This window comes from Rattus rattus, chromosome 3, assembly GCF_011064425.1.
Source record: "Rattus rattus isolate New Zealand chromosome 3, Rrattus_CSIRO_v1, whole genome shotgun sequence".
In the NCBI taxonomy this organism is placed as follows: domain Eukaryota; kingdom Metazoa; phylum Chordata; class Mammalia; order Rodentia; family Muridae; genus Rattus; species Rattus rattus.
The window spans coordinates 87739127-87764430 of record NC_046156.1 but is presented as its reverse complement, the minus strand read 5'-3'; the positions used below and the strand labels follow the sequence as shown (position 1 = coordinate 87764430).

Here is a 25304-nt window from a genome sequence, read left to right as displayed (position 1 = left end):
CGGTACCTCGGCCTCGTGAGCTAACAACCCCTCTGGGTTACAGATATGTCTTACTTTAATTAGCCATAGAAGGTAATCAATTAGTTTCGGTTTTGGAAATTGTGGAGCAAACTGGAACATTTGCTTTTGAGTTTGTGGCTTCTACTTTGTGGCAATTTGTGTAGTTTTCTGTGAGAGCAACTCTTACGTGCAAAAGCTAAACATAGGATTCTTTATATCTTGGCTATATATATTTTGGTAAATTTGTTTCATAGGTATATAGTTATTTTCCCCCTTTTAACCTTACTTTTATAACTGCTTTATTGTATTATAAGGCTAGTATTTAATTTCCTGATCTGAACCTGTCTTAACTTAACTCTCACAGAGGAGAAAGTATGGGTCACTTTCTAGATAGCCTCTAGAAAGATGTTGTTGTCAGTGTGTCACATAAGTACCCAAAGGAGGGCTGGGGTGTCTCTCGGTGGTAAACGTGCACTCAGGCTTCATGAGCCTCTGGGTTACGTGCCCAACGTTGGCACACGCACACGCACGTGCACGCACACATAGGCAGTGGGAACTCATTAACATTTTCCCAGAAAAAACACATGTAAATGCTGGAGGTAGTGTGAGGATAAGAAGGGAATGCCATCAGTGATGTACAGTCTGAATGGAAAGATTTGGTATAATTGTACCTGTCAAAATAATTTTTAAGTAGGGTTTCCTGTCTGGGATAAGACAAAAGTCACTCTGGCTTTTGAGTCTTTTAAACTTAAAATTGTTAATATAAAGCTAATTGTAAGGCATTAAATTGACTGATATATCTCTGATTTTTCAATAAGTGATGCTAAAATATTTTTTATGTTTGTTTTTAGGTTCCCCTAAATAATATGTTTGGTTATTCCACTGAGCTTAGGTCTTGCACAGAGGTAAGCAACTTTAAAGTGAGCTGAACTTCACTGCAGTGCTCTTCAGAAGAGTGCTGTGCACATTGATTCCATCCTGACTTGCATCAGCAACTAACTCTCTCTCTCTCCCCCTCCCTCCCTCCCTCCCTCCCTCCCTCCCACCCTCCCTCATAGGGAAAAGGAGAGTACACAATGGAGTACAACAGATACCAACCATGTTCCCCATCCACACAAGAAGAGCTCATCAATAAGTATTTGGAAGCTACAGGTCAACTTCCCGTAAAAAAAGGAAAAGCCAAGAACTGACTCTCGGTGGTACTTTGAACGTACTGACTGTTTGACTACAAGACGTAAGGATGATGGATGCCGGTAGAATGAATTCAGACGGCTGAAACAGATTTAGGAGCCCCTGCCATCTCGTGTTCAGGAGCTTCTATATACGTGCAAGATAACTAGATAACTATGTGTATTTAAACTGTATTTTTATTGTTTAGTAAAAGATCTTAAATAAAATTATATTATTACTAAAGTATACTTAATATTATTTAAAGGAAGAAAAGAATAATTTTCGGCTTAGAATATATATAAATTTACTTCCCCCTTTTTTTTTTTTTTTTTTAATAAAAGGACTATGTGTTTAGCCCAGGCTGGCCTCGAAACTTAGTCTTCTCACCAAGTGGTAGGATTGTGAGCATGCACCACTGTGCACGTGTTTGTACGTCTGTGGCTCTGTGTGTGAGTGTCCGTGCCAGAGTTGTCTTTGGAAGCTGTCCTCCAATTCAGTTGCTTTAGGTAAAGTCTCTCACTGAGCCGAGCAGAAAGCCTCAGGGATCCTCCAGCCTCTACCTCCCCAGTGCTAGGACTACAGGTGTGTACCATGCATGCCCAGCTGTTTCCACATGGGTCTTGGGGGACTGAACTCAGGTCCTCATGCTTGCCTGTGCAGCGTTTTACTGAGACAACTCTCCAGCTCCCTAACTTTTTTTTAATCATCTGATGTAGCATGCAGAAAAGTGGGGGAAACAGTACAGAATAGCCATGTAGCTGCTGCCGTTTCTATTCAAGAGTCAACAGTTTTCAATGGTTTGCTTTTCAAATAAGTTGTCCATTGTCTCTGTGGCATGCATTGATATTTTAAAAGTCGCTCTCCTAAGGCGATGAAAGTAAATGTACATCGTGACACTTCATGGGTACCATTTCGTGAGGCTTCCTATTTAAGAGAATCATTATGCTCTTCCTAGAGCTCTTTCAGAGCCCTCATTGGGCTGTGAAATACTAAAGATGGCGAGTGGCTTCAGTTTGTGCTTCTCCAAATGTATAACCACCTCTGTTAGGGTACAGTATGGTTGCAGTCTTGTTTAGACAAGAACAAGGCATTTATATATGCTCTCTTCATTTGTATTCATAGACTCCAATAAAATAGAATTTGAGGAGTTGCTGCTTCATCACCATGATATTTTGTAGTTCAGTCTGAGTCATCAGAGTTTGGTCTGTATTGTACTCATTAAGATTGAGAAGGAAAGGACGTTATGCTTTTGTTTCCAGAATAAGTTGGTTTTTCTCAGGCTGTTCTGTATCCTTTTAAGAAATTTTTTCACCCCCAGACCACTGATGCCACAAATATACACTAGTCTGTTATACTTAAAACATAGATAAAACTAGATAAGAGAAATGTGGGGTATTGACAGACTCCTATGGCCTTGAACTCTCATCTTCCTCTGCCCACCTCTGATGTGCCGTGTCATGGGTCTGCACCACCTTTTACAGGGTTTTTGGTTTGTAGACATTGTAATTTTAGGATAAAATTTGATGGCCTCCTCTTAAGTTAGAAGCATTATCGATTTTATTCATATAGCCCTTTAAGTGCTGAGTCTTTGTGACAAGCAAACATGAGGAGGTGGCAGCCTCTCCGAAGGCCGCGCAGTCATGACGTTCTCAAGTAGACACTGGTTCCAGTCGTTCAGTGGCTTCGCGTCCTTGTGAACGTGTGGCTCTACCAGGGCATCGGGCCTGGGGAGTGCTTTGCTTTAGGTGCTAGGAGTATGTTCTCGTATGCTCTCAGTAAGGAAACGGTCTCATCGAATGTAATGCAGTCTCTGGATATTGAGAATAATCAGAAAAGTGAGTAAAACTGAGTATGTTTTTAATTTGCTAAATATTCTGAAGGTAGAGACAGGCAGATCTCTGTAAGTTCAAGGCCAACCTGGTCTACAAGGTGAGTTCCAAGCCAGCCAGGGCTATAGGATGAGATCTTGGAGAGAGAGAGGAGAGGTGGTGGGAAGAGAAGTTAAGTTATAATAAGTATCCTGGGTATCTTATCCATTTGTGACATTTCATAGGCAACCGCATGGACCCACATGGGAGTGTGAATAGAACAGGATCCCAGAGGAACAGTTCCAGTAACAGAGCCCACATCTGTTGCTAGCTCCTTAGTTTAGTGATGGATGGATGGTAAAGACCAAACAAAGTCTATAGCACGGAAAAGATTAATAAATGAGTAATAAATGGGTGTTGATAAATGAGGATTTTTGTGGTACTGTTATGAAGGATAGTTTTAGCTAATTTAAAGAAAGTGTTAGCTTGTGTTGGGGAGAGGCCACAGTAGAGGCTGTACTTGTCACTGCTGTGTAGCTGCACTCTCCTGACTCACTTAAAAATTCTCTGGAGTTTAAGTAAGGACCCAGTTCCATCTCTAGATATCCAGGCTCCCTAGAACATTTCCAGTTGATTCCAACATGCATTTGGTGTTAAAGACCACTGCAGTGTCATTTACACATAGACCCAAGACATGGAGTTAGGTTTTGTTTTTTGGGGGGTTTTGTTTTGTTTTTTTGGGTTTTTTTGCAATTCTAATGTATAATATCAATCAATACTCTTTGTGTGATACCACATTTGGGCTATTGTCCCTTCAGCTGATAACTGACATTAAAGAAATACAGTTGAGTTTTCTCGTATTCTTTTTCTTCCTGTGTAACAGTGTAGCTTGTGAATCAACAAAATGTAATCAGTTTTGAAAATTAGGGATTTTTGCATTTTAGTATTTTACCATATGGAATCTTAAATTCGGCGCAGCCACCAGAAAGGAGTGAATTGTGACATGTTGGAATTATCCCACTGCAAAAGATAGCTCTTTCATTGCTGAAATGATACATTGTTGAATCTGAATTTTAAGTCTTCAGCTAAATTTTCAGCGTTTCACTTCAATAAGCAACTTGTGCTCCCAGAAATTCATGCATAGATTAGGGAGTGTGGTGGTTAAGTCTTGTTAAAAGTTAGGAGAGGTCACAGAACTGACCAGAAATTTCTAAACTGAGAAAAATCAGTGTAATAAAGTATGGTGTCTTGAAGGACTAACATTCAAAGTCCAAGTACAGACATTTAAAACTGATCTTCAAATGAACTAGTGCTGTGAACAGACACTAAGACCATGGCAGCTCCTATATGAGAAGGCATTTAATTGGGGCTGGCATTGTTTCTGAGGTTTGATCCATTATCATCATGGTAGAAGCATAGCAGCATGCAGGCAGACAAGGTACTAGAGAAGTAGCTGAGAGTTCTACATCTGGATCAACAGGCAGCAGGAAGAGAGGGACACTGGGCCTGGCTCAGGCCTTTGAAAGCTCAAAGCCCACCCTAGTGACATACTTCCTATAACAAGGCCACACCTCCTAATCCTTTCAACTAGTGCCACTCCCTGGTGACCCAACATTCAAATCTGTGAGCCTATAGGGGCCATTCTCATTCAAACTACCCCGTGTACTATCTAAAAAATTATCATTCAAGTAGGAAAAATTGAAACTGAGTAGAATAAAATGGAGTTGTCGACAAAACCCTGGTACTGATTTTGATCTATCTTGAGATTCTGAAAGTTCTGGAGGCGTTCAATGAACGTGATGCTAAATGCAACTGTGGCTGGCTGGGTGACTCAGAATTCACTCTTCTAACTTGAAGAGGGCTTGGGGAGTTCAGTTTTTACTTTATCCAATGCAAATGAAGTACTTGCTCTGTTGTTAGCCAGTGAATCAATGTTAATGAACTCAAGCTCACAACCTCATCGCTCTGTTAGGAAAGATGTGCTGGCAATGGCGGAGAGTTCTAGCAGCTTCCACTTTGTGGGCTTTGCTTACGGTTCCTCTCCACACTCTACAAAAATTAGTCTGTTTAAGGCTTATGTTGTTTGCGACTCTGGGGATTTGGGACAGTAGCAGCAGGCCACAGCTCTGACAGCCAATGAGCATTAGGGTAAACAGTCCATGATGTTGCTAAACTGGGCTGTTTACATCAGGTGTGTTAACTGCATCTCAAGCCTCTGGTATTTTCAACTCTAGGTGGGCTGACTGGGACATGACCTCATCCATCGTAAGGCTGCTTCTGAGTGCTTTTTTATTTTGAGACTGATGCTTCCCAGTCAGTCAGTGGCCCAGGAACCTGGCTTAAGGGTTTTAGACAGTGACATAAGTGTCCCATTAAATTTTAATAATTGTGAGAGGCAAGCAGTGGCAGTGTCACCTGGGTGAGTCTTCTCGCCCTGAGGAGATGCGTCACCGAGTGTGTCCATTTCATATTACGTTGGCTTTCATAGATTATTTACACCAACCCTGGGTCCTGGTTGTCCTGATGAATAAAAATATAATTATCTGGCACTTTCTGAACTACATCAGTGTTTCTTTTGTGTGTTTGCAGCTTTTATCATGTGAGACTGTGTTGTTTTAAAAGATTTGTAAAATTTGAATCGGCATTGGGATTTGATTTAATTCCAGGTTAGCCTAAATTTTCCACACATACCAAAGTTTACAAGCACATTTTATTATTTAGAAATAGAAACATTTATTGAAAGTGGGCATCACGTTAAAAGGGAATATTTGCCTGAGATTAGCAGTATTTCCCTGAAAAAAAAAAAGTTGACATAATAAGAACAATTTAGCAACGTAAAATAACTACACTATGCCCAGAGTAATGAAAACATAGACTTGAGACGAAACCTTTCCCCAAAGCAATGCTGATCCACCTGCTGTGTGGTGGATGAGCTGCGACTGCCACGCCCAGTCAGGTGGGCGCGCACAAGCTCGCACAGGTGAAAAGCAAGGCAGCGCTCCGCTCCGAGCACCTACTTCGAACTGCAGGCTTGCCTGGGTGCTAGAATGCCTGGACCTTCGCGTTTACACAGGAGTGGACGTGGGCTAGTGGAGTGGGTTTTTTTAGGGTATAGTAGAAGCAGACCCTTTCTTCTTTTTAGAAAGTACTGAACTCCGCTGGCTCCAAAGCTGATGCTTCCGCAGTTCCAGAGGCTTCTTCTGGGTTCTGTAGCTCTTGACAATGGTAATTGACTTTTAGGGGCTTGCCAGGGTACCAGACCATATGAATACGGCAGGGAATGATTTCCTACAAAGTAAATATTATAAATATTTACTAAATATTATACACTTGAAAAACTTTATTATAAACTTATAAAAACAATTCAATACACAAACTTTGCATCTTACCTGTGTTGAGAATTCATGAAGTAGAACAGTGAAGTCAAAATCAATGCTGTCATCATCTGTTTTCTAGAGAAAGGAAAACAGAATTAGTATAACCGACACCGTGGGATTCTGTAAGCTCGGGATTTGTGAGGCTGTGTCATGTGACTCCTGTGGGCGGTGCCTTCGAGCTTCTGCTGAAACATGGAGGTGGTACTCCCAGTCAAGTTCTAGAAGTCACAGGTTCTGTTCAGGTTTTGTCACTCAGTCCCATTGAAGTCTAGTTAAAAGTCCTTAAAGCTTTTCCTCTCTGGTATTTATGGGTTTGGCTGAACTCTGAGAATAAGGAGAATCTCTGGCAATCTTAGTGATCTAGGTACTGTATGTGAACCTCTGATGTGTTTGTTGGCCGTGCTGTCCTCTGAGAGACTGGAGAAAAGCACACTTTCTACTGTGCCTGCCACAGGCCAGATGCCCTCACAGGATTCAAACCTAGGTCTGACTGCAACCTCCATGTCCTTCAGATGTGCTGCTTGAAGCCCTCCCATATCGTTGTTAAAACCGAAATGTTAGGTATTTTGGTTTTTTATAAAGTTTAATAGTCAATTTCCTAGTTATGTTTTTGTACTTCTGTACTCCTTACTTTTATAGATCAAGGGTATTTCTCTTTACTAGTGAAAATAGGATTATTTTAAAAACCTTCAGTCTTTAGAGTAGCACTTCAGTCTTCTACTGGGTTTTTAATGAAACTGCTAAAGAATATGGAGGGGTGACGATGGAAAAGGACTCGATGTTGGGCTCTGTCTTTGCTTTTCTTATCGGTGGAGATTTTCACAAGCCTCTGTACTAGGGGAGGAGAGAGCTGTAGAGTTCGATGCAAGAGGGGGGAATGCTTCAGAGCCGGATACTGTATAGTGACTTTTCTTGTATTATTGGGTAGGTTTCTCTCTGGCCTGGAAGTAGAGTATACACAGGGGTGTTCAAACACCAAGGCACAAGCCACACAATCAGAATTCACCAGGGAAAACGTCTTTCATTAGAGAGTAAGTTACCAGCACTTCTTACAGTTACCCTTCTGTATCTGTCAGCTGTGCAACCAAGAATAGAAAATCTGAATTCTAAACATGTGCAGGCATGATTTTGTTGCCGTTCCCTAAATAGAATGAAATAACAATTGATAGAGCCTTTACTTGGGCAAACTAAAGATAAAGTGCGTCAGAGGACGCGTGAGGCTTATGAACGAATACTGTGGTGGGCCTGAGCCAGGCCCACAGATGCACCGGACTAACTGCATCAGTTTGCATCACTTGGAGGTGTGCACTTGGCCTTGCCTGGCCCTCATTTGATGGCTGTCTTTTCTTTGGAAGGCAAAGCTGATCTTTCTCAAGTTGTCCATCAGTGGGCCCCTGCCACAGACAGCTGCTTCCTGTAGTTTTTCAAGGCTCGGCTTTCCCAGGTGATCTTAAGCCTTTAAAACAGATCCTTTACTTACAGACACCTTTTCAAGGCAGTGCATTCTTATTCTGCTTTTGAAAATGACATTTTTTTAATGTGTGTTTCTTTGAGATACAGTCTTATCTGGCCTGGCACTCTGTAGCTGAGACAGGTCTTGAACTCCTAACCTTCCTGCTTCTGCCTCCGAAATACTGAGATTCAAGGCAAGTGCTACCATGCCTGGCTTTAAAAGCAGCATTTTTAAATGAAATTATGGTAGTCTTCAAGTTTTAGGTTAAAACATAGCAACTCCAGTTTTACTTCATAATCTGTTTTGCCCCTGCCATTGAGTAGTGCCTAGACTGTGGAAATCAGGGAGCCTGCCTGACATGGGTGAAGCTATAGGCTCATTCCCCAGCAATAAGAAAAAGAAAGGTGTTACCCAGGTTAAATGTGTAAGGGTATAGTCCGCTGTGCCTACGAAAGCTCCTGACTAAAGCTCCTCACTAAAGCTCTTGAAGCAGCTCTTGCACTGCATGCCTGTCTGCACCCCTTCCTTCAGAAGGAAGGGCCCTTGAAACCAAGCCCGAAGCACAGCTTGTTACAGACCTGCAGAGGTAAACAGTATACCTCGCAGTCTGCCCTCACCACATCAAGCCCTGCCAAGAAGTCATTATTTTTAATATTATTCAGAAATAACAGCTTTGGCTTTTATTCAAATTATCACAATGCCAAGTGCTTATATTCCAGATTGACGGTGATTTATTATTTTTTGTTTCTGTAACTTAGCACTTTTGTCTTCCTGGAAACCCTGAGGAAGCCTCGTTTGACCCCATTTTTGCAACCCCCCTCCATGTCCACCAAAGGGAGAGACTAAGCCCTAATAGAATCAATGTGGTTTTAGTAGAGTAAGTAGGCTTATGCTATTAATACCCGTTATCGAAAAGAGATTTCTCAGCAGAACAGATATGGCTGGTGAGGTAATTTCTGTTATGTATCGTGGGCTAGTGGAGGGAGGCCATAGCTGGAATGAAGTCTGCAACTGACTACAGTGAGTGGCGACCTGGTAGGTGCTTAGGATTAGGGTTAGATATTTTCGGGTGTGAAGTGGAAACTTAGGGTTCTTTGGAAAATCAGTCTGATGGTGTTTTGCTAGGACAAACATGTGAAGGAACGTTTCGTTAAAGCGGACACAGGTGAAAGGAAGTTCTGCTATAACAAGCATGGGAAAGAGCACGTGATGAAAGATTCTTCGCCAATGACACACGTGTACTGGTCTGCCTTACATTGCGTAGTTGAGCTGCAGTTGTCATTGGTGTGTTCTGTGGAGAGAAACACACCAAAAAGCTCCTGGTGCTGCGCTGCAGCTGCTTGCTGCTTCTGAGGACTTGGCTGATTGGCGGAGTGACGTCAGCTGAGACAGACGTGCACGCTGAGGCAAGGCCCGTGGAGGACACGTGATGTCTGCAGGGTATAAGTAGGACTCGCTGGGCAGTGACAAGGCTGAGCTGGGCTGGCTTATAGACCTAGCCGTACAGTGCTTGTGGGTCTCGAATCTTCGCTGATCGTCACTTCACCGAGAAAGGCACAGCCAAGAACTTCGCCTGGCATCCCCCTGGGTCCTTCCTGGTGACTCTGGCCAAGATGGAGGCCTGCCTGTCTCTGTTAGGCAGTGCCACCGCTGCTGACTGGTGTTTGCTATCCTGACTCTACCGAACTGGAGTGCTTGCGAGTGGATCGAGCTGCTGCGGCTAACAGTTCACTGCCGATTTCCAGACAACATGACGGGAGTTGCTCCAAAGAACCTTTCTAAACAGGTCCACTTCCCCCTTTCCTTTCTTCCCCACTGCCATCATTAAAAATAGGTTTTGGAAAGATTAAAGTTACAAGAGTGGCTACAAGATGTAGTTTTCTTTCATCAAGTCATAATGAAGGCTGGGGGTACAGTGAAAGTCTTATCCCCATTTTCTCTTTGCTGATATACTCCCCTATCCTAGGCCAAGTCCCTGGTATTGGGAATGCCATTCGTCCTTCAGGACTAAGGAAACAATGGTGGTTGTATGACGGGTCCTGTTCATATAGGGCTATAAGTTTAGAAGTTTGTCTTCCCTTATACCATTGCACTAGCAGGTAAGTTTAACCCTGAGAATTCCGGTAATAATTCTCACCCAGAAAGTTTTAGGGAAAGTGATAGCCACCCCACCTCACACACACACACACACACACACACACACACACACAAACTTCCTGCCCCTGAGCTGTCTCGGCTTTATCAGCTCCATCTCCCTGTCAGAGAGGGAGGGAGGGAGGGAGACTTAACATGAGTAAGGCCATACCCTGCCTTGTTACCTAGCAATAATCAATTAGAGGACAATTGCTATTAAGAAGCACTCTCGGAAAAGATCAGTAAAGAAGAAAAAAACTTAACTTCTATTTGATGCCTGTTTTACAGTGGTCTTTGGAAAACAGACAAAATTATTATTAGCATTAAAAATGCCAAATGTTTGGCAAGTTCCCCAGAAAATTCTGATGACCCATCATCCATGGCTAAATCCTGAAAATGTTCCCTGTAAGTACTTCTTAGAACCAGTTTGGCTTTTACTCTGGAAAAAACCCTCTCTCCCTATATCACATTTACTTGAGAAAATTCCCAACCCTGGTTAAAGGCAACTGTTTGCCTACTTACCCCTGCTAAGAGCAAGCCATTGCCAGATCACCACATTAACCTTCGGGGTCCCAGCATTCCTCACTTCCTCATCCTCGGCTCAGGACTCTTCGTTCTCTGAGAGGACATCATGGACACCAGAGAACTGAGACTGGCTCCCACCTGTGTTAGTGTCATCTGTGACTAGTGTTTGGCCTCCTGTCTGCTTTCCCTCCAGGTGGATTCTGTGCTGCCGGATCTCAGGTGGTCCAGACTCAATCTGAAGTAACTCTATGTATACCACCACTTGTGATCTCTCCCAGTCAGTGGTTTTAAACTCCATCTACATGGGCATGATGACGGCCTTCCATCCCTGTCTCTTAGACACAAACCTCTATGGTTAGATGACTGTACAGGTTGTCTTCTTGTCACAAATCAAGACAGCTTCCTCTAAAACTGTTCTCGATGTCTTTTCCAGTCAATGACTAGAAACTTTCCTTCCAGGTTCAAGCCTAAGACTCATCCTTTACCTCTTGCCACTCTGATGTTCTTATATAGCCTAGAACCAAGATTGCTAGTGCGCCTGAATCCAGATCCTCCACGGCCCCCATTGCTGCCCCTCGTCCAGGCCACCACCAAGCCTTCCTGCTTCCTCCCTTGTTTCATGGTAGTCTGTTTTCAGAAGGGAGCCAGAAAGATCCTGGGGAAATCATGTCTGCTAATAGGACCAAGGCAAGCCCGGACCAATGATGTCCCCAGACTCACAAGGACGGATACCCTTCCTGCCCGCTTCCTGTCATCCCATTTCATTTCCTGCAGACTCTCTGCTTACTCTGTATAGCCACACAAGCCTCACCGCTCCTTCAAGCCATCAGCTACCCTGCTGCCGAGGTTCCCTTCTGCTCTTTGTGTCTTTGCCTTCTGCCCCAGTGCCAGCTCTGGTTCCATTAGCCTTACTTTACTATATAAGTTGCCTTTCAAGATCCTGTGTTTCCTTCTCCCCACTTCCTTTTTTGCCACAGCACTTCCGATCACCATTTGAAACATATTCATTGGCCTATTAACTCTTTGTTTGGCCTTTTCCTAGAATGGTCTTCTTCAAGTCAGCAAATGTGGTTTTGTTCACTGCTGCCTCCCTAAAACAGTAAGTACCTGGGCCACTGCATTCACTCGGATATCTGCTGAATGAAATGTAATTAAAACTCTCGCCACGAAGGTCACCATTCCCGTGGGCTCCGTGCAGGGCGCCGTCTGCACTGTGGCTCTGCTGGCCCCGCTAATGGCAGGCTCTTACCAACTGCTTCACGCTGCTGAGCTGGATCAGGTAGTATTGCAGAAACTGGCTTGTCTTCTCCCACATCACGTATGAGCTGCCGAGGAGAGCCAAGTCCCACAGGGGTCTCAGTGAAGGGTCAATGTGTCCTTGATTATCTGAGAGAAGAAGCACATTTGTACTAAGACAAAAATCTCAGGGGCCTGAAGAATGAAGTCAGGGCGTGGCATTGGATCATCACAGCAGTGTCCTGATGGAGACATGTGGTCAAGGGGGCTCCCAAGTGAGGTAACCCAATCACAAAAGAACACACATGGTATGCACTCACTAATGAGCGGATATTAGCCCAAAAGCTAGAATACCGGAGACAATTCACAAACCACATGAAGCTCAAGTAGAAGGAAGACCAGAGAGGAGGCTTCAGTCCTTCTTAGAAGGGGGAACAAAGATACTCACAGGAGGAAATACAGCGACAAAGGTTGGAGCAGAGACTGAAGGAAAGGCCATCCAGAGACTGCCCCACCTGGGGGATCCATCCCATATACAGACACCAAACTCAGACACTATTGCAGATGCCAAGAAGTGCATGCTCACAGGAGCCTGATACAGCTGTCTCCTGAGAGATGCTCGCAGCCAACCATTGAACTGAGCACAGGGTCCCCAATGGAGGAGTTAAAGAACTAAAGGAGCTGAATAAGTAACCCCATAGGAAGAACAACAATATCAACCAACCAGAGCCCTCAGAGCTCCCAGGGACTAAACCACCATCCCAAGAGTACACAGAGATGGACCTATGGCTTCAGCTGCACATGTAGCAGAGGATGGGCCTTGTAGGGCATCAATAGGAGGAGAAGCCTTGGTCCTGTGAAGGCTCCATGCCCCAGGGTAGGGGAATGTCAGGGCAGGAAGATGGGAGGGAGTTGGGGGGGGCTCATAGAATCAGGGGGAGGAGGAATGGGATAGCAGATTTCTGGAGAGGAAACTGGGAAAGGAGATAACATTTAAAATGTAAATAAAAAGATATCCAATAAAAGAAAAAAAATAATAATATTAAAAGATGGCTCCCATGCTCAGTTTGCTAGGCCAATAGTATAAACTTACTTAATGACAATTTGTAGCACTGTGGCACATACAAACCAATACCTCAGTGACATTAAACATTAATCTAGACATATGCTAGTTGAGACAACTTTGACTTGGTGAAAAAGCCCACCGCCATCTTGTTCCATGCTGGCTTGGTCTGAAAGTGGGTGCCATTGTGTCCTTTACCTCCTGGCTTTAAAGCTAACCGATGAATCAGCAGCTTTCCAGTCACTTTTTGAACGCATGAAAAAATTAGATGGATTTTTCCTGTGCTGTTTGTTTTTGAGCCTTCTTTTTCTAATTCAGCAAACACTAAAAATCCACTCAATATCAGAGTTCAAGAGGTAAGGATATAATGAATGATTAGTTTTAGGAAGTCAAACTTGAGTGATTAATTTCTAGGATAATGTCACAGGCTGGTGGAGACAGCCTCTGGTATGGCTTGTCAGCAGCTCAGTGCCACAATCGGAAAACTAGGTCAAGTAATCTTAGCATAAAGCCTATTGGTTGGTAAAACAGAGCTGTCTGGTCTGTGGTGACACACCAGTCAGGTTATTCCCTGATGCCTTTGGTGCCTCTGAGCAGCACAGAGGCACAGCTGATGCAGTCTTAGAGGCAGCAGAAGGACAAACAAGCAGGGGCAAGGTTTCTTTGGGCTGGAGAGTCTGGAGAAAGGCTCCAAAGGAATGGGTTTTAATCCTGGTCTTGTAAGTGGGGGTTCAGTGAGGGATGGGTGAACTAAGGAGGCTGCTCGATCTGGTCTTGAGGGAACATTATGGCATCACACTATGAATGGTCTCGTGTGCACGGACTCTGTCCATATTAAGTTTGTACAGGACAGACAGGAGGAGACTGAAATCTAAGGCCTGAGAGAACTGTTGGAGTAGTCCCATGGAAAGAGAGGCTGACTGAGTTTGAAGACAGCAGTCTGGGTCCCAGGTGTTTTCTGGGGGACAGCTTCACAGGAAGTGGCAAATTGTTAAATGTTAAGAGATGGGGGTGGCAATGACCAAATTCTCTAGTAAACCCTAGAACAGTAATACAATTAAACCCCAGCATATGCAGACCTGTGGGGGAAGGGAGTGTAGAGGTTTGGTATTAGATGTATAAAGTCCAAGGTTAACAACAAGTACAGAAGTGGACGATGGAATAGCTTCAGTCACATGAAGTATAGAGGGTCAGGAATGGTTGACGCTGAGCAATGTGAGGAGAGTTTCCTTCTGAAGAGTGAACAGAGAGAGGAAGAAAAGGGACAGTGGCTCTGTGAAGCACTCCGTCAACAGAACCATCTCAGGCAGGATTTCAGAGATGAGAAGGATACTGATGGTCAAAACCATGGCAGAAGCTAGAGAAATCAGAATCCAGGATATAAGGGAAAAGATCCTGGGGTGGAGAAATGGCTCAGCAGTTAAGGGATTGGCTGTTCTTCCAGAGGTCCTGGGTTCAGTTCCCAGCGCCCACATGCTAGCTTTACAACTCTATGTCCTCTGGGATCTGATGCCGTCTGGCCCATGGGCGTTCTACATGTGTGGTGAATAGACAGGCATGCATTCAGGCAAAACACCCACACCCATAACAATAAAAACGTAAAGATTCTTGGATGCTTGAGAAGCTAAGAGTTGGTGGGGTATAAAGTTGTGCAAGGAGTGGGTTGGGTGTGGGGGTCAGGGAAAGAACTTGCCACACAAGCCAGAAGGCCGAGTTTAATTCTCGGACTGCACACAAAATGGAGAGAACTGACTCCATAAATCTAGCCTCCACCCCATACCCCCTCACTACCCACAGAACTCAGAATAAGTAAAAACTAGAATTTGATGAAGCGACAGTCTCATGCTCAGTGGAGCAGACAGGAAATTGTCTCACTGCAAGTGCAAGAGGTAAGCATACTCTGCCCATAGAAAGGCGAAAGCTCGCACATGGCTGTTTGGAAGAGAGCATGAAGACAAAGGTAACAAGTGCTCTGGGGGCCTGGCACTTGCTGAGTGCTTTTAGAAGAAAGCCTGTTGAGAGCAAAGCTGAAAGCCTTGGTTTCTTCCTCGGCCATTTTCCACTGTTACACGATTGCTTTAAGGGCTTGGTCTCATCACACTCTTCCGTGAACACCTGAGTGCCCCACACTCAGCCTTGTGCACTGCTGTGCTCTGTCAACTCCTGGAGGTGACTAACCAGTCACCCTGCCAGGACATGCTAGTCAACAGGGAGCTGCGAGCTTGAGGCTGTTACCGTAGAGATGCCTCAGCCCTCTGCTGTCTAGCAGAATTACTAGTAGTTTCTCCTTGGCGTTGAACCATTAGGGTTCCAGGATGTGTCCTGCAGGAGTGCAAAGCCAGTGGAGTGACAGGAACACCTCTGCCGTGGTTCACTCTCTCAGGGCCTTGGCAACCTTTTCCCTGTCTTTTCTAGTAACTGAAACTTTCTTCATGGGGCCCACCAACACTTACTCTATCTTGCTGTGGCTTTAGATCTGTGATAGGCAAATGTGTTACCCTGGGAGACGAGAGATCGACACTAACAAAATGCTGTCAGCAGCGAGGACACATGATGGGGTGAGTGCTCCAGACAGGCAGGAAGGACTGTGTGGCTCAGTCCTCCTCAGGTCTCTTCTTCTGCTCACAGATTGTGTTCATGTGTGGGAAGCTCGGGAATGGACTAGAGAAAGTGAAACTATCATAAGAGCAGAAGGGGAAACAGTGTGGAGCCAGCATTCCGTCATCCTGCTCATTAATGGCTTGAATTAAGGCTTGAACGGGTTACCCCAGGCTTGTCTCCATAGTCGGATTCGATCAAAAACCAACCTTTTTGGTTTTTTTTTTTCCCTAGAAATGATTATAAATTCAATTGATTACAAGCATCCACTGTTATTTGGTTGCAACTACTGAGTATATAAAAAAAAAATCATTTTCCATTTAAAACCGGATGAGTAGATTAAAGGAGTAATAACACCGAACAAAAGTATTTTTTTCAACAAGTAATAGAAATAAATTTTAGGAGCTCAAAGTAGGAATATAATGTGTGATTTGTTAAATGATAACATTATAATGAAAGTTCATGTCTTTTAAAGGAAATATTGATAATTTGTATCTTCTAAGAATCTAGGGCCATTGCCTCAGTAAGGTTTATCCTGCACTCACTCAGGACTATGCTCTTAAAGGCAGTATGAGAAACCTTGAGTCTGTGGTACACAGCTCACCTTAGATCCATGAACTTTCAGCACAGTGCCCCTGGTCTGCTCAGCCTTCACCCAGACTTTGCTATATCCCTTTAGTAAACCAACCCTTGATCCTTGGTAGATAATTTCCATGCAGGGACACTCAGCCCCACACAGCAACTATAGCATTTACAGTCACAGAACTCACATTTTGTTGATGAGAAGTACCCCTCAGCTATGACTGAACTATGTATTATTTGCGTGTGAACATGTGTATCTGTGCTTGTATATGTGCGTGTCCTGGTCCATGCATGGAGGTCAGAAGAGGGTGTCTGTGGGATATCTGGCTTCCTCATGGTTGACCGAATCCAAACTCTGTTCCCCTGCTTGTGCAGAAAATGTTCTTCTTCACTGAACTATCTTTCCAGCCCCACAATTTTTTTTTGACATTTTATAGTAGCCAAATCTAGGTAGACTGTAGAATGGCCCCTCTGAGGACACAGGACTCAGTAAGTGAACAAGGTCAAAATGAATGGTTCTGCTGAAAAGTATCCCAAAGCTAATGGGAGGGTGGCGAATATTTCTAGAAAAAGTCATGTACCATGTCGGCGGTTAAGAGCCTGTACTGCTCTTACAGAAGAAAGACCCACATCAAACAGCCCACGCCCACCTGTAACTCAGCTCTGGGGATCTGCTGTCCTCTTCTGAGCTCCATGAGCATGTCCACGAACATGTGCGTGCACATTCACACACATACACACACATATATATGCATAATTAAAAATCCTTTAAAAGAGCAAATGAGCCCAATTTCCCAAACTAAAAGGGGAAATAAGGCCCCCATGTAACTATTGATTTCTAAATATTGGTCATTAGTTCGCTTATTCCAAGCAGCATGAATATCTTCAGCAATATATTCTGAGTCCTCATAGTTCTTTGGCTCAAGATTTGATCCTTGCTGTCAATGAAGTGTTGGGTGAGACTCATTAGAGACTGATATTAGAAACGCAGGCAGCAGGCTTCATGGCTGGTGTTCAGTCAGTGTCAGTGAGTGGGGCAGATGCAGTCAGGAAGGGAGCCTGGCTCTCGGGTGTTGATGAGGAATTGAGGGGGGGCCTGGGCAGAGGAGCAGAGAGTGTGGGATGGGGAGTGCCGCAGTGGTCAGAGGTCAAGCTCCTATCCAAATGCAAGTCCAGAGATAACTTTTGCGGTTTGGGAAATTGGATTTGCCAGTAAGTGCTGAATGTCTCCTGCTGCCCACAGACTTAGCTGAGTGCCAAGATAAATGATCTGTGCCGCACTGCAGCTGAGTCACTGCGGAGGGCAGGGCACATCTCTAGGAGCCGGCTCCACTGTCCATTAGCCGCTGACCTGAAGCAAGATAAATCTGGCCCCCATGGCAGCAGCCCAGAACGGCCCAGAGAGCCACTCCGCCAGCCCTGGGAAGAGGGGCCGAGCACAGGCTGGGAGTATCTCGTCAGCTAAACCCCCTGGAGGCTAACAACGGAACACTGGAAATGTCACCTCAGGTTCTACACTCCCCCGAGATCTGCACACTTTTTTTATTTTTCATAAGTTTCTGTCTTTTATTTTAGGGTCAGCTCTTGGGTCCTCATTCTGAGATGCAAAACAGTAAGCTAAACAATAAGCTAACAGTAAGCTACTCAGCTTTGGGTAGCTTTAGAATATTGTAGAGATGAACAGAACATGTGCCTTGCTTAAATAATGAGACATATCGCAATCTATAGCTGAAATTGAGCATCTCTCTGGACATGCAAATGTAAATAATCATTCTCTTTAAGATTCAGTGATATATATGTATTCCCCGATACAGGAAACCCAGTTACTGGTTCGTACCAGGTATGCTGACGACGTCCAGAGGGGTCTTCAGTTGCTTCATCTGCTTGTAAAGCAGATAATCCTTTTCTTGTCTCTTCGATTTCTCAAAGAGCCGTGTGCAGGTTACGTTAACGGCCGGTCTGGGCTTTTCATTCTTGAAAAACACCCTCGCAGAACATTTGCCCAAACGTTCCTCTCCTTCCTGAAAGAAAGGTTTCGAAGTTACCCGGGATGGTTCCTTACCAACTGTGCTCACTGCAATTCACGCAAACACAGACCGAGGAGTCAGTGGGTTTGGCAGGCCTTGGGCAACAGGTGGAGCTTCACTTTATGGAAGGTGGCTTTTCATGCTCGTGGCTTGTGGTTAATGTGAGCTGCGAACTGGCTTGAACCAGAATCACCTGGGAGATGGGCCTATAGGCACGGCTGAGGGGTTATGTTGGCTGTGTTAATCAGCCTGTCCGCTGTGGGTGTCTGTGATCCTGCATTCTTAAATGGAGACAATGGGCTGAGCCACCTTAGATCCATGACTTCCTGCTCTCCCGTAGGAGGTGCAGTCGCTTCCCTGCTGTGGTGGACTAAGCGCCAGACAAATCCTCTTTCTCTGCTGCTTTCTTAGGATTTTTTCACAGCCACAGAAAGGGCACCGAGACACCAGTGGCAGAACGGTACACTTTGATCTTTGCTGTCCTTTTAGCATTCACTTACTGATTGCCTTGGACACAACAGTGCCCGGCATCTTGGAGAGAAATAACCCTTCTTGGCTCAAACGCCTAGGATAGGGGCTCCTTTGTGCTATCTAGAACCAACCGTTGGTTGGTGCCTTGCGTCCTTGGGTGTTAAGTGTACTAACTTGAATTGGAAGACGAAGCTGGTTACTAATGGAGACACCAGCATTACTTTGCATGGATTTACTGCTTTCACTCCATGTTTAAAGACCAAAATGGCTAAAGTTTAAAAAGGAACCCACTCTGTATCTTAAGCTCTCGGCACTTGAGTTGGTTCCTATCTGAGCTCAGCTGCTAACCCCTGCTGTCTGCCTACCTCGTCTGAGATCCAGTCCAAGTCAGGCACCCCAACCATCCTCACACTGTGGGTTCTGTGAGCACCCGTAGGTGCTGACTATGTGCAGGTGAGGGCTGGCACAAGTGAGGTCAAGGCCCATGACTGGACAGTAAAAGCAAGACAAGGCAAAGGTTTTCTAAGGTGGGAGAGAAGAGAAAAAGATGAAAGGAGAAACAAGATGGCGGCAGAGAAAGACGACCCAGATCCATGCGGCCTTAAATGGCCATCGGTAATTAAGAATATTTCTTAAGGGATAGATCGCTATAGATCTACTTATCTTATCTTGGTGAGCGGTTTATATCATTATCAATTGGTTATGAGTTTATTGTGTGGACGTTTTGTGGATTGAGAATTTAGCATATAAATCTGATTACTAAATTATAGCTTATTGAGTCGTGATTTTACTGGGTTGCCGGGATTTTATACCATAACTATGAGGGGGTGGATGCTGGGGATGTGAGCAGAGTCCACAGTAGGGGAGCCACGAGATAGGCCACCTCTGCATGTAACTGCCATGGCAGCCACCGGCCTTGGGAACTAGATGGATAGAGACAGATCGCTGCCGGGCTCAGAGAGCAGCGTGACATGGGATAGGGCATAGATGAGACGCTTTGCTGACTGAGATGAAAATATCCCGCAGATGCCATGTGGCCCTCCAGTTCGGGCGGGAGTGTGGGATAAAAGATTCCATTTTTTAAAATAATTACTGCAGCAAACACCCTCTCTTACTTCAAATCCAAAAACATCAGAGATTCTCCTAGACTTCGGTTGTCTGATCATTTTGGTAAAGGTTCTTTAACTTGACCATTAAAGCCGAGGACCTATCCCTGGAAAAATGTACATGCTCATGCCATCAACATTAGCCTTGGGATGAGGGGTTCGCTGTCAGTAGCCTCGACCCCACCCGAGCCAAGCCACGCTTTGGGTGTCTGGGTGTCCTATCCAAATGTGACTGCTGGAACAGCCGAAGCAGCCACCTTCATTTTTTTTCTGTGTTGTTCAAACAGCATCTCGGTTAAGGCAAGAATCAGAAATAAACTCGAAAGGCCCACAGTGAAAGAAATTATAATCAGGTTGGGTCTTCAACATAAGCCTGCTTCTAGAACTAGTTCAAAGGACGAAATAAGCTTGGTTCTTTTCTCTTACAGTGCCTGCTGTGGGTGGGAGGCGGGGCTTCTGGGGCACATTAGCATGCTAATCGCTGGTGCAGCATAGAAGAACTGAAAGGCTCCCATCCGAGCAGCCTTTCTGCTCCTTTGGTGTCTGCCATCCCCAAGGATGAGGAAAGGAGTACAATGTGTCCTCTGTCTAATCCACAGACAGCTCCACTGAAGCAGTGCTGTGACCTCCACTCCTGCTAGGCATTAGCACTCTTAGTGTACTTACTCTGTTCCAAGTCCAGAGGAACCCGTGGTTGGTCAGAAAAACGCCTGAAATTATTATCCCTTTAGCTTTACTCTCATGCTTTCAGTTTGCAAAACTAGAAATCAAAGCCATCTTCCTAATCCTTAGGGAAAAAAATAACTCTAAGGTTAATACGTCAAGTCTGGGTTTATTGTTTGTGGATTCTGGTGAGCCTCCTTCCAGAGCTACTGGGTTAGGGGTGGTGCACCCCATCCCCCTGATACTCTGCCTCCCTGTGATCCTTTGATGTGCGGCACGGCCTGCAATTCCCAGGCCTAGACTCAGACCACCGCTGTGACAATCTGGGCTGGCCTCTCAGATCCTCCCAGCGATGTTCATCGGCCTCTGATTTCCACACAGGTTCCCCCCCCCTCTCCTGAGAATGGGGTCACAGCAACTTAGCAAATCATGGGCTGTGTAGTGGGGACCGCAGTGAGGCAGGTAATGCCTGCAGCATGGGCCCCCCCTTGGTGTCCTACGCAATGCTTCTACGTATGTGATTCTTTAACCTGAGATTGGATTGGCCTCGTGCTATGCCAGCCTGCCAACTAGAAATGTCACCAGCTGACAGGAAAAAGAACATATTGGCATTTTAGACTGAGTCACTTTTAAGGACTATGAAGTGTGAGGAGGGACACCCAGGAAAGCTGTGAAATCCTCTCCAAGGGGCGGCAAGGAAGGGGTAAACGACAGGTATGTGGACATTTTAAATGCAGATGTATGAAGATGTATGTATTGAAGCATCATAAGAGATCAGAAAAGATCAGAAAAGGTGCTAGTCCAGGAATTCCGTGCTGCGGCCACAGAGTGCTGTACCCACAGAATTGCAGCCTAACGTCTGGAATCCGAGCCTTTGGCCAGGACAGATATGTGATCGTCCGGAACTCCTCTCATTTGCATGGCCCCTGCTTATGTGGCTGAGACTGCACACCTGGAAATTATGTGGGAAGTGACTCGTGCTAACTTCCAGAACAGTGCACCTGCCAATCACAACAGTCTGCTTTCATGGGACAGGACTTGTACATCATGAGATGACACTCAAGTGTCACAAGTACTGGGCACAGGAGACCTCACTGCAAGTCATTTGGTCAGGGGAGCCCTGGAGGTGTACAGAACATCACAACTAAAGAGTTACCAGTAACCATGTTTGCAGACACATCAAGTAGTCAGTCTCAAACTGATCAGGAAGGGCTCCCTGCTGACTGGTTCTCCTAGAGCTGGTAAGTGCTTTGCAGGCTGCTGGGGGAGAGAGGTGATCTAGAGTCTGTCTCAGCTCAGCATGGCCTGCCAGGAAAGCGCCATTGACAAGAGGCTTATGGAGGTAACCAGTCAGTCTCTGAACGTGAAGGAGTATGTCTGGTACTGCAAAAGCCTGATCTTGGGAAATCGTACGTCCCAGAGGTGCTGTTTCAATAAATGGTCACACTGTTACTCTGCCGTAAGTATTTATGTTTATTCCTATAGGTTTACATCACTTTCAACTTTGGTCAGAGAAGTTTCTTTTCACAGTGAGTAGCAGTCAATGCTAAGACTCATGACTGGTCAATGCTGAGGATAAATGAGTTCTCAGCCATAGATGAGCAGATGGAATATCTATAGTGACTTCACCCATCCAAGGCTCGGGGAACGTCAACGAAAAGTGTGCAGAAAGAGGAACTATTGGCAATTGATGACTGCTGGGGAAGGAAGGCTCGCTTTTCCTTGGTGATGTGGCCACTCATAGGTTGCCTGTGCCTCAGTGGATGGACCCCAATACATCTATGTGGTCAATACTAATTAGCCTCAACTCCTAATAATCACAATAATAATTGGCTTGAAGGAAGAAGGTAGGTTGGTGGGTATGGCGGGGGATTGGAGAAGGGCACCAGGTGGTGGAGAAGTTCAAATACATTGTATATGTGTATGGACTTTTCAAAGAATAAATTAAAATATTTTAAAATGAAAATTGAACATATGGATTTAAGAATTTACTTAAATAATTGTAAAACTCAGTGGAGTCTCCCCAGCAGTCCTGCCTTGCCTGCAGTCTCCTTTCCAGTTACTGCCCATCCCGCTGACCTCTTGCGCACGCTCAATACGCTGTCTCCCTGTCACCGTGAAGGGTAAGTACACTTGCCACCTGCCAGTCCGCCCCACTGCTGCGGTGGGCACGCAGTCTCCTATGCTGTGTTCTTTCATTCTTGAGAACAAATAGGATGAAAAGAGAGAATCTCCAGGCTTTCTTTCTTCAGATTCTCACCTCTTCCTCTAAAGACAAGACAGTTGCCAACAGACTGCACTGCTAGGTGGGGAGGCTTACCTGCTCGGGGCTGTAGTGCTCTGTGCTAAACACCAAGTCCACCTCGCAGCCCTCCTGAGGGTCGACCTGGAATACAGAAACTTCGTCTTAACACAGTGGGAGCAATACAAGTGTTTTCATTATCAAGAGTATTCCTGTTGGGTTATGGTGGTGCCTTTAATCCTAAAGGAGGCAGGTAGATTTCTGTGAGTTTGAGGCCAACCCACTCTACATAGTGAGTTCTGGGACAGCCAGGGGCACAAATAAAGCAAACCATGTCCTTGGTGTTGGAGAGGTGACTCAGTGGTTAAGAGCACTTTCTCTCCTTTCAGGGGACCCAGGTTCAATTCCCAGCACCTGGATCGTGTCTCACAGCTGTGTGTAACTCTGGTACCAAGGGAGTCAGTGCCCTCTTCTGGACGTCAAGGACACCAGACATACATATAATGCACTTACATACATGTAGATACATACTCATACATATACACTTTATAAAAATAGTAAAAGCATTATGTTCACGGGCACTGTGGTGTCAGTGCGGTTGCCGTCTGTATACCTCAGTAAATCTGGAGACTCTTGAAAAGGAGAGACTTTGATCTGCCTGTCCTGCCCTGCTTATGGTTTGGTATCCACTCAGAAGACAAAGCTGGAGAAAGGATACAGTGTGCACTGGGCGGCAGTTCCTTCAATCCCTAGGCAGCATCAGCAGGAACACAGGTGAAGGCTTCCTGTGTGATGCTTGTGCAAATGGAATACAGGCAATACGTGAACAGTGAGTTTCCGGGTGAGAGCGGAAAAGAAAGAGAGGTGGTGAAGGGAGGTGCCGAGACAATGCGGTATCCACGCTGGGGGCTGAAGGACAGTAAGGAGGCATCACATCTAGATCTGGCGATGCCCTACAAGCAGAAGCAATGGGTGAGTGTTCAGATCTCATGCTGTCTGCCATAGTCTCAATATTGTAAAGATCCCGTGCTAAAGGCTTTAAGGCTTAGCGCCTCAAGGGAGCATTGGGAGAGGTGGGACGTGAAGAGGTGGGGTCCAATGACAGGTCTTGAGGCCATTGACACAAGCCATTGAAAGACCATGCTTGGTCTCTTCCTTTTCCTAGTCTTTCCTTCCTGGTCATGAAGTGGGTTTGCAATGTGCCTTCCTCTTCAAAACGATGAGATGGAGCCATCATGAATTGAAACTCTGAAACTGTGAGTCAAGAATAAAACTTTTCCCTTTATGAGTTGATTGTGTGTGTGTGTGTGTGTGTGTGTGTGTGTAGGCGGTCAGAGGGTAGCAAGAGATGATTCTCTCTTTCTATCATGTGAGTCTCAAGGATCAAACTCAGGTCATTAAGCTCGATGGTATGATGACTAATGTTATGTTTTAACCTTAAATTATATATATATATATATATATATACATATATTTATATAATACATACATATAAAGTGCCTCTAAGCTGTAAGTCCCACTCACTCAATGATAAATAGCTTCCTGGAATGCTGGGGGCTGTTGTAAGATAGCAAGCTCCATGTTTTCACTTCTGTAAACAAGCTTGGTTGCACCAACTGCACAGGATGTATGCTTGGTCACGTGTAGGCAGGATGCATGTCAGGGTGTGTGCTTGCCTCTGATTGGATGAAGCCAGGAGGTATATAGCCTTGTGGGGTCTGCCTTTATAAACCCGTGACTAATGTAAATCGGTGTCGTACTCTGGGGATCCTGGGTATGGAGCTGTCTATACATGGTCCTGGCCAGCTTTTAATAAAGCGTGCTTTGAATTTGGCTCAAAAAATTGTGGTAGTGATCTCAATCTCGCCTGGTGGGATTAACAGTGCAAGCATTTATCCCCACTAAACCATCTTACCGGTTCCTGCACTAACTCTTGAGCCAGTGTTAGCACGACAAAAATGAAGAAATGAAGGGTAGAAGTTGGCATATCAGGGGCAATGGTCAGAGCCCAAAGAAGGCAACTTTCCTTGCCCACAGGTTCTAGGCTTTTAAAGGTTTGCTACCCTGGCTCTGGGCCCCTGCCCTCTACATGTGACTCTGAGGACCTGGCACGTTCTCTAGGGTGTCATAACCCCCAAGTGCCGTCTTCTCTGTAGGAGCCAGACCGGCCCTCAGATTTTCAGATGAGAAGGGCAGGGGTGGAGGGGAGCACTGTAAGAGAAGAGAGGGAGGAAGGAGCCAAGCCAGATGGGAAGCATCTGAGGTGTGCAGGAGGAATTAGCAGAGGTGGCCGAAGCAGAGAAGTGGACATGATCCTCCAGGGATAAGAGAGAAAGAAGAGTCAAGAGGAACATCGACCTCCATGACAATAACAGATCAGGGCTGCTGATTTGCACTCCCCAGGGTGGGGGCGCTTCCTTATTCTTAAAATAATTCTGCACATTTATTGACTCTTGTTGTTTGTTTGAGATAGGGTCTCCCTCATAGCCTTGGCTAGTCTGAAAATCACCGTTTAAAACTCAGAGAGATTCACCTGTTTCTGCCTTGGAGCACTGGAATTAAAGGAAGTAGGGAGCTTAAGAGTATTTTGATGACCAGGATTTTAGAAACACATGAAGCTAAGTGAGGTCCCAATAGACTATTCTTTGGTAGGAGGGGAAGCAGAGAACGGGGCCATGTTCATCAAGGCTCCCAGCTGAGTTAGCCTCTCTGAAGTGTTACTTTCTTTGCTATTTGATTTGCTTATTTTAACTGGACACCCTTGAAAGCTTTGACACAGGATCCTTAATAGGATTTTAGTATTTTCAGTTGTCCTTTATCGTGTATCAAGACTCACTCTTTATCTAATCT

General features: G+C 45.1%; 2 protein-coding genes across 2 annotated transcripts in view; one reads left to right on the top strand and one right to left on the bottom strand.

The window, feature by feature from the left end:
• The window catches only part of Gfm1 (G elongation factor mitochondrial 1), a 45778-nt gene extending 44365 nt beyond the window's left edge, over positions 1-1413 (top strand). The window contains exons 17-18 of the mRNA XM_032898277.1: positions 852-905; positions 1059-1413. Of these exons, the coding sequence (XP_032754168.1) occupies positions 852-905; positions 1059-1190 (186 nt within the window). The 3' untranslated portion in view covers positions 1191-1413. The remainder of the gene's footprint in view (positions 1-851; positions 906-1058) is intronic.
• A 4257-nt stretch (positions 1414-5670) lies between these two features.
• The window catches only part of Rarres1 (retinoic acid receptor responder 1), a 34567-nt gene continuing 14933 nt past the window's right edge, over positions 5671-25304 (bottom strand). The window contains exons 2-6 of the mRNA XM_032898276.1: positions 22533-22598; positions 17783-17966; positions 11716-11852; positions 6368-6430; positions 5671-6266 (exon numbers count right to left, since the gene is read on the bottom strand). Of these exons, the coding sequence (XP_032754167.1) occupies positions 6117-6266; positions 6368-6430; positions 11716-11852; positions 17783-17966; positions 22533-22598 (600 nt within the window). The 3' untranslated portion in view covers positions 5671-6116. The remainder of the gene's footprint in view (positions 6267-6367; positions 6431-11715; positions 11853-17782; positions 17967-22532; positions 22599-25304) is intronic.